Source organism: Phodopus roborovskii, unplaced genomic scaffold, assembly GCF_943737965.1.
Source record: "Phodopus roborovskii unplaced genomic scaffold, PHOROB, whole genome shotgun sequence".
Classification (NCBI taxonomy): domain Eukaryota; kingdom Metazoa; phylum Chordata; class Mammalia; order Rodentia; family Cricetidae; genus Phodopus; species Phodopus roborovskii.
This window is the reverse complement of record NW_026126470.1, coordinates 26757228-26770982: the sequence shown is the minus strand read 5'-3', so window position 1 is coordinate 26770982 and position 13755 is coordinate 26757228. Positions and strand designations below refer to the sequence as shown.

The 13755-nt window shown below is 47.7% G+C and overlaps 1 protein-coding gene across 1 annotated transcript; it reads right to left on the bottom strand.

The window, feature by feature from the left end:
* Window positions 1-540: 540 nt before the first annotated feature.
* On the bottom strand, window positions 541-6261 carry Sod1 (superoxide dismutase 1). The gene is made up of 5 exons (XM_051191868.1): window positions 6123-6261; window positions 4108-4204; window positions 2502-2571; window positions 1691-1808; window positions 541-737 (listed from the first exon to the last, which is right to left on the bottom strand). The coding sequence occupies exons 1-5, from the start codon at window positions 6192-6194 to the stop codon at window positions 630-632; spliced, it is 465 nt and encodes a 154-aa protein (XP_051047825.1). The 5' UTR covers window positions 6195-6261; the 3' UTR covers window positions 541-629.
* Between the last annotated feature and the right edge of the window lie 7494 nt (window positions 6262-13755).

The following is a 13755-nucleotide window of genomic DNA, read 5'->3' as shown; positions in this document are numbered from 1 at the left end:
GCACTGAAACAGATGGTGCAGTCACTTAGGAAGGAGAGCAGGTATAGTTGCCTTTTCCAAATTCAGTGCAAGTTACTAGGGGGCTTTTTCCTAAATTATGACATCTAAATATAGTATTTTTATTTTAAAGTAGTTGATACTCTGAATCTAAACAAAGAGCTTTTGTTAATTCCTGTGAAGCTACTAACAAAGGGCAGCACATTTTCTAGGATCAAATTTGGTTTGAGCTACCACACAAAACCCTTTCAAAATGGAGTACTATGAACGTTAGCAACACCTCAGTCTGTTGTTGATGCTTGATGTATGGCGCTAACTTCCAATTTTTGTTTATATATGTTAATAGGCTCAAAACAAGTGTCATACATGTTTACTTGTAGGCTTGAATGAGAATTGAGTTTAATGCCCATGTGCAATTAAGTCTACAGAGATGCATGGAAATCAATTTTTGTTCAGTGAGTTATAAAGCTACACACATCTTCCGAGCATCATCAATCAGTTCTCATTACCAGTCCTTAAAACAACCAAAGAGGAGTCACACAGTTACACTTTTAATATTACAGTTTAATGGGTTTTTTCTACAGTTTAGCAGGATGGCAGATGAGTTTGAGTCTCAGCCACACAGGGAGTGTTTACTGGGCAATCCCAATCACTCCACAAGCCAAGCGGCTGCCCGCGTTCCCAGTCTTTGTACTTTCCTCATTCCCACCTTTGCCCAAGTCGTCTTGCTTCTCATGGACCTTTGAAAAGAATTGAGAACATTTAGCTTTGGGCAGTCAAGTAATTAGCACCTCTTCCCAGTAATACCAGACTTAAAAGGACCACTTACATTACAAAATGTTCAAATCTATTAGTAAATAAATAAGCTAGTATTTATGCTATCAGTTAGGAGCAGAAACTAAGTTCTCCTTGCTAGTGACAAAGACCCGTTCGTTACCTTTAAATGCTAGGTAATGCTGCTGTTTCTAAATGAAATACTAATGACCCAAGTGACTGTACCAGACCACACGCTGATCTCAGCCTCACACATACACATGCCCAAAATCTTACATCAGTGAACTATAGGCCTAAATAAGAGGCAATTCTAAATATCTTTATTTAGCAACAAGACTTTAAATTTAATTTTAGAACATTTATAAATGACTGTTCTGCTTCACCAATAGGGCTGAAGAAAATTCTAAGGATAAAGGGTCAACTGAAAGGAAGTGCCTACTGAAAAGGTAGCTGCCCAAGCTGGGCAGGAGCCTTTACTACTTGTTCTGCATGAACCAGACTCAGCTCCCGAGGGTAACTTGGGAAGACGGCTCCCATATGGTAACCAAGCGATGATAACCTACAGACCTGAATACTGACATCCATCGCAGATTTTTACACTCAACGAAATGTTTAACTGTTAAGGGGAGCAAATCATGGCAAGAAAATCTGGCTGTTTTAAACTCAAGACTACTGTTTGTTCAATGTAGACCCAGTCTGATCAAATGTAACCTGCTTTTCACTGCATCTCAGCAGAACAGTGTTCTTACCTGATAGGCAAATTAACTCTTCACTATCATACCCAATAAAATTTTGTTCCTATTCTGAACTCTTTTAACAACTTATGTGATTCTTTAGAAAATAGTCTGACCATGAAGTCATGGAAAAAGGTATGCAACCATGTTATAAGTCCCACATATGTTCTTCTATGAAAACTTACCACCATTGTTCGGCCAATGATGGAATGCTCTCCTGAGAGTGAGATCACACGATCTTCAATGGACACATTGGCCACACCATCCTTCCCAGCAGTCACATTGCCCAGGTCTCCAACGTGCCTAATGTTAGAACAGCATCAGGGGATAAGCAGGCATATCTACATTCACATCAGCACAGTTGAAGAGCTAAGGAAACGTCACCAAGTCAAACACATACCAGTGGGTTACAAGTGCACAACACATACCAGATGTGACCACTTTTCCAGACTGACAGAGGTCTGGAAACACCTGAACACAGTTCATGTTTAAAAGCACACTCTGAAAAGAGTCATGGTCTGGGATATACTTCTCATTTTGGGGATTATAGCAAAGGATGAACTCAGCTCCTGAGTTGGCATACTTAGCAAAGCTTTGCTCCCAGGCCTCCAGTATAGAAACAAGGCAGTCCTTTAAATTTAGGGCTTGGGGCGGGGGGGTCACCTATAAATGGAGTCTCAACTAGCTTTCTTTATCTGCACTAGTGTCCTGTTACATAATGATTTACTTTGCTAGTGACAGTACTGTTAATCCTTGACATTTTCTGTATTGGTTCCTTTTGGCTCTTGTATTCATCATCAATAAATGCTACAAAACTAAATCACATTAAGAGTCCCCATTTGTCAACTCCTTTACCCCCCCAAAAAAACATTCCAGCACTGGGGGATGGAGAAGTTGTGTGAGTAAAAACCAATACAAAGCAGATGTAGGGAGATCACTGAATTCTGTCTTCTAGGTGGCCTCTGCACCTTCATGCCTATGGAACATGCCACTCACCTTTCTTGGTCCTCTGGTCCACCATGCTTCTTGGAGTGAGGATTAAAGTGAGGGCCTGCACTGGTACAGCCTATCCACAAGAAACCAGCAGTTAGATACAACTTCCAACACAGCAAACATTGGCCTGCTGTGTGCTGGGGTGACAGGAACAGGAAGGACACCATGAGGGCTGTATAGCCTTATACTCTCAAGCCACCTTCTTTCCTTAGGCTGTCACATTTTCTGTTTTTTGGTCCCTTACTTTTGTTTTGGGACAGGGTCTCACTATTATAGCCCAGGATACCTGCAACCTGTGATTCTCCTGCCTCAGCCTTCTAAGTGCTAGAGACATGGAGTGTCATACCATGTTGGCTCGGGTTCCTTCAATGGCTCTTCTGAAGTTAAAGTCCCACATTTAAAGATCTCGGGTTTTAAGAAGGCAGCACACCTTTATGACAAAGACACTTGTCTTTCAAGACCACGTGCCCCCAAGCATTTCACCCACCGGTCCTTTACCTGGGGCGGGCACATTGTTAATGGAACTTCACGGCCAAGGCTGCTGCCCTGCACAACTCGAGGGGTGGAACCACTATTAGAGGTACTCATGTGGGCCATGGGATGCCACTCATTAGGAACCACAGCCATAACATTGCAGGAAGTCCTTTCATGCAGAGCCTTCCATTATTTACAACTACCCACGCTCAGGGAGTAAATGCAGGGCAGGGTTCAGAAAGGAGTTTAGCAAATCAAAGCTATCAGAGCAGAGGCAAAGCAACTTGGGGGAATTTTAGTAATTATCAAAATGGGTCAAACCTGATCATAAATGTTGATCAAATTATGACACATGATACACAGGTTCTAATGATACATGCCATAACCCAGCACACACAAGACTAAAGGAGGATGCCAACTTCAGAGACTGGAATATACCCCAAGTTTTCAGGCCAACCTGGGCTACGTAGAGAAGGGAGGGAAGCAGGGGTAGAGTGGAGAGGAGGAAAAAGCTCTAGCAACATGAATGAGGCTCTTCTTACAAGTTTGGGAACCATTACTACTCTAACATGGCAAGATCACTAAATGCAATCTAACCCACTACTTTTGTCTTTAAATGAGAAGTTTTATTAGAAAGGGGAGGGAGGGGGAGAAAGAGAACAGAGTCACGGAGACAGAGACGGACAACCCTCTGCTTCTCGCTGGCTTGACTCTAACCCCAAACTGAGAAGCTATCCTTCTCCTAATCACCCGTGCTGCGCCTTCAGATCCCCCCACTCTGTCCCACTATGACGCTCACATCAAGGCTTGGGGCTGTTCCCAGACACTGGGCCTAAAACACCCACCCTCAACCCCCAGGGCCAAGCACCTCAAAAAATTACTCAGCAGGAGTGTGATTTTTTTTGTTTATGTGCTTTAAAGTTAAGACATTATCACAACAAAAAAACTCCTTTCTGCACATAACAAATTAAACACTACCTTTTGTGGCTATTTTCCTCAAAGTTGACCTAAGTCGTTAACTTCTTTAAAAAACAAAACAAACAAACAAAAAAAACCCTCTTCTTTCTTAATGGTTAGCTATTGCATCTTGACTCTGTCCTATGTGCTGGTCAGCCAGGTACAGCACCAGACCTACCTTGCGTATTATCCCCAAACTGATGAACGTGGAACCCATGCTGGCCTTCAGTCAATCCTGTAATTTGTCCTGATACCACAACTGGTTCACCACTTGCCTTTATTTTAAAAAAGAAAAAGGTAAATAAATAAATGATCACGTTGGCTTGCAAATGCTTTGAACAAAGGAAATTGCTAGTTTACACCTTTACTCGTCCCAGTAGAAGGCATGAAGCCTAATGCCCCCCCAACAAAAATCTATGTCCAAACCCAGGTGTACCCACTTCCTACAAGGTGACTCTCCACCTGCTTAGCTCTAGGCATCTCTCCCTGTCAATCTTCTCATAACACTTGCTACCAGATGCCATGTCAGCAAGCTCCTGGGCCCAACAGCATTTCAAAAGCTACTAGCAGAACAACAAAATTAAGGGGGTAATCCAGGACCCTGGCTCTCCACTCAGCACTCAGGGGTGGTCATTCAGTTCCTGTCAGTACCCTTATTTTTATTTAGTAGCCAGGAAATATCATTCCTACTGCCTGAGGGGGTCCATCAGGGTCTAAACAGAGCTACTAAAAAACAAAAAACAAAAAACAAAAAAACAAAAAAAAAAACCATCTTATTAGACATTCAAATCTAGAGAACTTCCCACTTTACAAAGAGAAAGGACAATAACAATACAGGCCAATGTCACCAGCCACCATCTAGGTAGTGTGGTGATGGTTAACTGTGGGGTAAAGTTCCATCCAAAATTCAAATTAGTATAGCTACAGAGAGCCTGTGTCAACAGAGGGACAATCAAGAAGCAACTGCAATCAGAAACACACATGCTGAGACCTTTCTCTTGTTTTTAAACCCCAACCATTTCAACAAAAGAAGGGGCTTTGGGCAGACATTCTTGATTTGAGAAACTTGGCAACAGGTTAAACCAAACAGCATTGGTAGCCAAGTTATTACAAGTGCCAATCTAGGATGTTTAACTATCCAAGGGTCTTGTCTTTGTGGAGTACAAAGGGCACCAGCCATATGATGTTCCTGCTGGGAGATGACAGGAATCGGACTGGACTCGGGTGGACCCCTACTTAGGGTTCCCCCAGCTCATGGAGGGAAAAGAAGCCCTTTCTCACAGTGTTGAGTTACCTGTGGAGGAGGGAGAGAAGGGGGAAAAAAAAAAAAAACAGGCAAAAGCAAAAAACCTTACACAGAATGAGAAGAAAACGCATTCAAACGCCAAAGCAACTGCTGAAACAAACTAAATTTCACGTTCTCGGTTGTAAAGGAAGACAGACGTTCACTTCGGTGTCTGTCTTCTCACGTTTATGCAAAACGTTCTAGAGCGCACCATCCATTTATCAAACATTCTCCCGGGACCAAGCTCTAAGTACGACAAAAATCTCCCTGCAGGTGGGAACCTCCCTAAGGCTCTGGACACAATCTCGCCTCAAATTTCTCCCCTGTGACGCATGCATGTGTTTCTGCAGTATTACTGACAATATTTCCCGAAAATATTCCTCCACACTACTCCAAAGGCGCTCGGAAGCTCGCCGCCCTAGAAAACACCCACGGCCGGGGTCTCTTTCCGGAGCTTTGAGATTAGGAAAGCAATGGACGACTGTGCAAGGCCACCCACCCCCCTCTCTGCCTCTCTCTCCCTCGCGCGCGCGGCCCGTGCCGGTCCTAGCACACAGCAGTCCAGGGCGCGGCTTCAAAAGGCCACAGGCGCGATCCGCAGCCGGTGGCCGCAGAGCCGAGCCCGTGCGACAGGGACGCCGGAAAAGCAGCAGCCCCGGCCGCGGTTAGCGGATGCCTGCAGGGCTCTCTCGGGCGGGGCTGGCCGCTCCGGGGCGCCGACAGGGACCCGCCCGGGAGGGAAGCCTTCCCGCGGCGCCCCGGCCTCTCCCCGTCTCCCAGCCCCTGCCCGAGGCCGCGGTGACTCAGCACCGAGCGGCGCGCAGGCCGCGGCGGGGGCGTGGCGGGCTCCCCGGCAGGGTGCGCGGCGTCCCCGCGGCCTGCGACCCCGCGCCCGCCCCGGGCCTTGCCTTCTGCTCGAAGCGGATGGTGCCCTGCACCGGGCCGTCGCCCTTCAGCACGCACACGGCCTTCGTCGCCATGCTTCGCGAGGAGACGCGCGGCGGCCTCGGGACCCTGCGGACCGGGGACGGCGAGGCGAGGGGGAAAAAAAGCCAGGCGACAGCGGGAGCCGCCGCAGGAAACGCCGGGGCAAACCGAGGCCCGCGCGCCGCCGCCCTTTTATACGCCCGGGCCTGGCCACGCCCACCCTGGCACGGGACCAATCGTCGCCCGCGGAGCTCCTTGGCCGCGGGGCACGCTGGGGGTGGGGCTGAGGGGAGCGCGGGCGGGCCGGAAAGTTCCAGAGTGGAGGCGGCGCGGGGAAGCCGCTGTTGTGGCGTCGATGGCGCGGCCGCCCCGCGGACACCCAGAACCGGGAGGACCGAAGCCGCTCGGGCCGGGCGTGGGGGACCCCGGTGAGCGCTCGGCGTAGTGTCCGGTGCTCTCGTCCCGACCTCGTCCCCTCGCGAGCGTTAAAAGTGCAGAGCCCGGCCTGCCCCGCCCCCACGCTCCCCGCTCCCCGGCGCCTGACGGCTTCTGTTTTCCTTTATTTTCCTAGTCCTGGGGATTCGACTGGAGACCTCCCCGCCGCACTTAGCCACATCCCTCTTCTTCCTTTTTCAGTTTGTTTAAGACGAGAGCCCACTGTGTCTCTGGGGACTCTCCGTAGACCAGGCTGGCCTCGAACTCACAGAGATCTGTCTGCCTCAGCCTCCTGAGTGCTGGGATTAAAGACCTCCTCCTCCTCTTCTGTTTGTTTTTTAGATAGGGACTGGACTTGAGTTTGACACCTTGCTTCCTCAGGATCCCCAGTAACTAGGATAGCTCGTCTGCCCCAACATTCCCAGCTAAATTCTCTATTCTCTTGCCTGTTTGACAGGTCTCTACTTAAGACACCAAAAATGGCAACCGAGTAGTTCTCAGGGATCGCCCGTACCTTACTGTCGATTTAAGCCATGCCCTGGAGGACACCATGCCTGAGGAAGTCATTTTTGATACCTCCATGCAACAGGTGAAATAGTGTTTCGAGAAAAATGTTTATAAAATGTTATGGAATGAGCAAAGGGTACAATTACTTTTTCGGCTTTCAAAAAGAAAGAAAGGAAGGAAGGAAGAAAAAGAAAGGAAGGAAGAAAGAAATGGCATCAACAATATATTTTATTGCCCTCAGAAATGTCCATAAAGACATATAGGAGTTCCTGTAGCTAAGAAAGGGCCTCAGAAAGAGATGGAATTCTTATCTAGACTTTATTTCTTTTTAAGATTGAAATCTCCTGGTCCCCCAAGAGCTCATACATACATACATCTGCATTTCCTGCTGCCATCGGGAGGCAGGATCCTTAGGAAATACGGAAACCCAACTCTAGCTCAGGGTGAGACAGAAAAAGAAGGTTATTTGGCCACACTGGGGTACACTTACCTGTTTAGACCCCTGGGCTCTGCTGTGTGACTTTTCCCACGGAGTCTTATTTATATTTACCACGGATCGAGTACTGACAAACCAAAGAAATGGTAATTCCCCCAATGCAGCGAGATGAATAAATAAGTTTACTGGGGTTCCTTACCAGAGCCTAGGTGACCCAGACAGCCAAGCCACAGAGGAGCCTCCCTCTTCCAGCTGTTGCCAGCAACCTACCTACCTTCCTTCAGAGAGGGTGAGGCCTCTTGAGCCTTCACCCCTTCCGAGAGTAAATGTTAATTGGGAGGGCCTAAGAGAAGTAGTCACAGCTGTCACACTCAAGGCAGTGACAGTCACGCCAAACTCAGAGGGAATGGGCCCCCAGCAGGCCCGGTGCCCCTCTCTCCTGTGAGAGCCCAGCAGGCCCGGTGCCCCTCTCTCCGGTGAGAGGCTCCCAGCTCTCATTCTCTCTTGGGCACTCCATGCTTGCTTTTCATCCTTCACCCACACATCCTGCCCCATGACGGCTGTGCTTAAAACTATAGGGGGCGGTGGTAGCCCACACCTTTAGTCCCAGCACTGGGAGACTGAGGCAGGCAGATCTCTTGTAGTTTGAGACCAGCCTGGTCTACAGAGCTAGTTTCAGGGCAGGCTCCAACCAGAGAAACCAACCCTGTCTCTAAACCCTACTCCCCGAAAGAAAGAAAGAAAGAAAGAAAGGAAGGAAGGAAGGAAGGAAGGAAGGAAGGAAGGAAGGAAGGAAGGAAGAAAGAAAGGAAGAAAGAAAGAAAACTTTATTAACACTGTTGTTTGATGAGTCTGTGTAAGATGGAAGGGATACACATCTGTGATTTCCATCGTTATTTGTATTCTCCAGATAACTCGCCTGCATACTGGAGAATTACATAAGCACAAACCCCAGCCAAACGGCCTTTGACCAAAGCCAGACTTTCTTTGGGTTCCAGGAAGTTAGAGTTGGGTTTCAGTTCTTTGTAAACTTGCCGAGAGAGCAGGCTATGGGTACAAAGGGCCTCCCTCAAACAATGCTTGCCACTCTTGAAACACTCAGGTGGGGCTGGAGTGGTCTGTTTGGTCCTGGGAAGCCAGGCGAGGGCTTCCCATTCCACAGGGTTAGAGGAGTTGAATCCCCTACCCAGGACCTGCCCAAAGGGGTCGCCAGCACAGGTGGAGAGGACTTGTACCTTTCCTCAGACAGCATGTCTCTCATGAAGCCAAGAAGGTACCCCCAACCTAGAAACTTCCCTCTCCTCCTAAAACAGGACTGCTGGATTGTAGTGACTAGATATGTTATTTGTGTTACATGGCCTTTGCACTGTTGATTTTTTCAGCTAGGTCATTTATGGCAGCTGCCCTGTGTGTTGTTGGATGCTTAGTAGCATCCTTGGCTTCATCTCACTACATACAAGAAACAAGCTGTGACAAACGAAAGTGTCCCCAGACATTACCAACTGGGGTGAAGCTTCCAAGGGAACACTTTCCTTCTGGGCCCCAAGCCCTTTCCCCTTTACACCAATGTTCTCAGTCATTTGTAGATTTTGTGTAAGTCTGCAGATCACAAAGCACAGAGGGACTGTCGTCGGGGCCTTCCTGCTCTTCCTAAGGATTTTTTATTTGAATTACAGAACAATATTAGGATCAAGTAAAACTCCAAAGGTAGAATGTACAAAGATAGTGTTATCTTCTAATGCCGAGGAACAGATAACACTCACTGGGGCCCCCACCCCCAATCCCTGCACACTGGGGGCTCCCTCCCAGACCCGGATTAGACACAAACCACACCCAAACACCCGTTTTCACAGAGACCCTTTATTAAGTGGGGAAGAAAAGTTACAGCAGCCAGTGACCTGACTGGTGTCATTTTTTTTTTAAGATGTGTATTTATTATGTGTACAGTGATGTATGCCAGTATGCCAGAAGATGGCATCAGAGCCACCACGTGTTTGCTGGGACTTGAACTCAGGTCCTCTGGAAGAGCAGTCTGTGCTTCTAACCCCTGAGCCATCTCTCCAGCCCTGCAGGTATACTTTTTAAGAGGAGAAAAACAGGAGGCCTGTGTTAGAATGGGCTAGGACACAGGGTGAAGGAGATAGGCAAGGGAAAAGGGAAAGGTGTCTGTCCCAGCGGGACAAAGGACTGCCTCTGGATAGAGGGGAGACACTCATGGCCCATAGGCAACGGCCATTTATAAAGGTAAAGGGCGGAACCCTGGGTTAGGATGAGGTGTTTCATTTTAATTGGCATGCTAATTAGGCGAGCCAAAGGGAGTTTCTGATTGCTGGACCTTGGTAGTCAGCCTTAGCAGGAGGAAGCGGCCAAATAAGGGACTAGGGCTTGGTGGCGAGCTTCAGGAATGCTATCTAACGGTTTTCAGCAAGTTTAACAAGGCAGAGGGACAGGGGGAAGGGCAGGGCCTGCCAGGGAGAGCCATGCTTGCCGGCCAGAGTCCCTTCACTCAGGACTAGAGAACAACCCAGACAGCCAGATGTGGCCTTTGTCCTACCTGCACACATTTAAATGTAAATAAGTGTTTCTTTAAAAAAAAAAAAAAAGTCCAACCAATTAAAACACTCTGAGATTACACCAAAGAGGCTTGAAGTATCTGAGGCATTTTTGAAAGCTCGTAATGGAGAAAACAAAATAAATTTACATTGCTAAGTAGGAATAAATAGCCTGGATTAGCAGTTTACAGATGAATTAGGTGTTAGATGTGTAGTTAGGCATCTTGGCCATGAAGCATACATAGCACAAGCTCTCTGTCCTGATGTCCCCAGCTTGTTTTCAGATTCTCAGGAGTGCCTTTGTCATCCTGGGTCAAGCTGTCCGTCAAAGGCACCTGAGTGGAGCAATTGTCAGCCTGAGTCACCACAGGAACTTGGGCCTCACTAAATGAAAAGTTGGTTCTGCATATTTGTATTATAAGTGTACATTACATTGCTGTAAGGTAGATAAGAAATTGTCAGTGGAAACTCAAACAGCAAAAGGAAGTTACCAGTAGTTATCACTAGAAAATTGGTGCTTTTTTGTATATGTGTCTGTGTGTGTGTGTGTGTGTGTGTGTGTGTGTGTGTGTGTAGGATGCACACATGCCACATCTTGGGTGTGGAGGACACAGGACAGCTTTGTAGAGTATGTTCTCTCCTACTTTTACATGGGTTGTGGGGACAGAGCTCAGGTCAACAGGCATTGCTCATCGTGCATGAAAAGGAAGCTTTTATATGATTAAGGTAACACAATGCAATTTCTGTCACAAGTGCTCGAAGATAGTTTCTTACTGACAGAGGTAAAGCCACCACAGGCAGTTAGCAGGGACAGTGTGGTCATGTTTACCTGTGAGGATAGTGACTCAGTATCTCATGTATGGGTAGAAAATGATGGGGTGAGGCTGGTGGCAGAGAAACCTTTGGGGAGACATGATAACTTAGGGCCTGTCCTGAAACCGTTACTGGGGGAAAGTCAGAGATAATGCCACTTGCTAACAACCTCATGCTAACAGCCTGTGGCTATGCAGGGTGAGGGAGGCAGGTGTTATTTACTAAGGAGAGTGGGTTTAGGAAGAGGTGTTTAATTGAGAATATTCACATATGGTGTGTGAGATACCTAAAATCACCAAGTGAGGAGAGTCCATCTGGACACTTGTCTGAGCCCCGTCATGTCTTTTCTGAATCTGGGCTGTACATCGGACACACTGTGTCTCCATCCCTTTAGGGGACATAACTGGCTTCACCATCTACCGCATCAGTATGCATCAGTATTAGGGGCCAACTGAATGCCAATCCTGTCGCTTTATTTTTATAGTTGAAGTGGTCTCTCTGGAGCAGTGATTCACCAACATTAGTGTTTTACACACACACACACACACAATCACACGGATGTGTGTATGGGGGTGAGGCTCCAACCCCAGAGGGTTAGTTGTGTTTTAGAAGTTTTGTTAGCATATGATTTATCATAAAATTCACCATGCTAAGTGTAGGGTTTCTTTTTTCTTTTGAGTGAATTCAAATGTCTGTCTTCTACTAAAAAGGTACTTGTAAAACACATTCACCAGCACCATAGGTTTCTTCATGCTTAATCCATTGTCCTTCCCAAGCCTCAGGCAACTCCTGATCTCCCCTTCAAAAGATCTTCCTAGCAAACTCTGCGCCCTATGGTGGCAGGGTGGTGAAAACAGTTAACAAGGACCTCAGACACTTGAATGTGTTGTTTGTGTTTAGGAACAGGGTCTCCACCAGCCCTGGCTGTCCTGGAACTCACTCTGTAGACCAGGCTGGCCTCGAACTCACAGAGGTTGCCCTGCCTCTACCTCCTGAGTACCAGGGTTAAAAATTTGTGCCATTATGTCTGGCTTGTAGTTTTTAGCTTGTTTGTTTGTTTGGTTGGTTGGTTGGTTAGTTTTTGGTTATTTTTGTTTTGTTTTCTTCTTTCTTTTTTTTTTTAAATGTGTTTTTTCGAGACAGGGTTTTCTCTGTGTTACAGACCTGGCTGTCCTGGAATTCACTCAGTAGACCAGGCTGGCCTCAGATTCACAGATCTGCCTACCTCTGCCTCCCAAGTGCACTTCATTTATTTATTATTGTTTCACTGTGACTTGTTCAGGTGGCCTATTGAAGATGGCTGGCAGGGCCTGGCCAAACCTGGCTTTTTAGGTTTTCCAGGACCCAGGCTCCGATCTTAACAATTCCAGTAGCAAGGTGATCTAAGCACCCGGGGGACTCCTCGTCCGCTCACACAGTCTTATTGTATTGCTCTGTGCTCACAATATCACTAGAACACTCCTGAGTTGGCGTCCTGCAGCTGGACTTCACAGCCTTTCTCCCAACTGCTGTCCTCCACTGGACAGCTCTGTCTCCCCGCTATCTGCTGCTGCTTTCTCCTGTCCCATGGCCGGCCCTGGGGGCCCAAGGGGGAAGCCCTGTCCTAGGCTGGGAGCTGCAGTCATTCCTGCTCTGGCCCGGCCGTCATCCAGTGAGACGCCCTACATCTGTCACGTGAGCTTCTGACCACTTGCCTCCCACCACCAGGTCCCACCTGTTTGCTCCACCCAGGCTTGTACCAGTCAATGGAGCCCTGTCACTGGATGTGATGTTACATTTCCACGTGGAGCTCCTTCCAGACCTTTGCTTCCTTCTCACCTCTACTGTGCCCATTTCATGAGTGCCCCCGAAGTTCTCAAGATCTTGTGTTACTGTGTCTCTTGCTCCTAAACCTCTACCGGAGAGGGGAAGGGAGGACAGCCATGGTGCAGGCCACGTGCTTCCTCCACAGGGCATCTGTGTTGTTCCCATCTGTCCTTCCTTCACATCTGCCTGGCCTCTTGTCCCATCCATCATCCATAGAGCTGCATGAGGTTCATTCCTTGCCCTTGCCCATCATGAGGACAGCCAGTCCTCATGCTTCCAGATGCTCTCCACCTCCCTGCTACTGGAACATGGCTGGTTTTATGCTAATGTAGGGAGACCAGCCATCTTCCCAGCAGCTTACAATCTCCTGGGCTCTAATCTGGGTGTACTTTAAAGGCAACATGGACAGGGTTGCCTGGTGAGTAGGGTATAGGGTTCAAGAAGAAAGGAACCCGTAATGACTCCAGGGTGTTGGCACAGCAGAAGGGATTGTTAGTAAAGTGGTTGAGAAGGCGTGGGTAAGTCTGAGGAGAGTACGAGTTTCATTTTGGAAACAAACTTTTAGTGTCTCTAGCAATCACTGCTGTTTACTTCTCTGCTATCCCTCTCTGTTTATTCCACACTGGCAGAACTTGGGTTTTGTTCTGTTGTTTGCCCTCCTCTGCGTGACTGAAGGTCTTTTCCATCTAAACCTACCACACCTGTCCGTTCATCAGCAAAGAGCTTGGCTGGGAGCTTGTGACCCACCCAGTCCTGGTCCTCAAGACAGAAGGAGAACCAGTTGGAAGCTTCTAGGAAATGTTGCTTCTCTTAAATGAACCTAAGCAAAACGAAGAATTAGACTGGCATCTCCTCACGCCCTAAGGCAGTGTTCCTGCAGACATGATAGAAATTAACTTCAGTAAAAGGAGCCAAGGATGTTGCAGCTGGAAGACACTGTCTTTCCAGCCCATTAATTAGCTGAGATGCAGCCAGCCCTTCTGCAGATGCTTCCAGGAGATAACCCAGCCTGAATCAGATAAGACACTTGGAGATAAGGTTTCTTCCCAGTTGGTACAGAAGTAA

Coding starts and splice junctions, on each gene's coding strand:
- Sod1 (XM_051191868.1), bottom strand. CDS start 6,194: ATGGCGACGAAGGCCGTGTGCGTGCTGAAGGGCGACGGCCCGGTGCAG. Junction 4,205..6,122: donor CCATCCGCTTCGAGCAGAAG/GCAAGGCCCGGG, acceptor TTTAAAATAAAG/GCAAGTGGTGAACCAGTTGT. Junction 738..1,690: donor TCATTGGCCGAACAATGGTG/GTAAGTTTTCAT, acceptor TTCTTTTCAAAG/GTCCATGAGAAGCAAGACGA.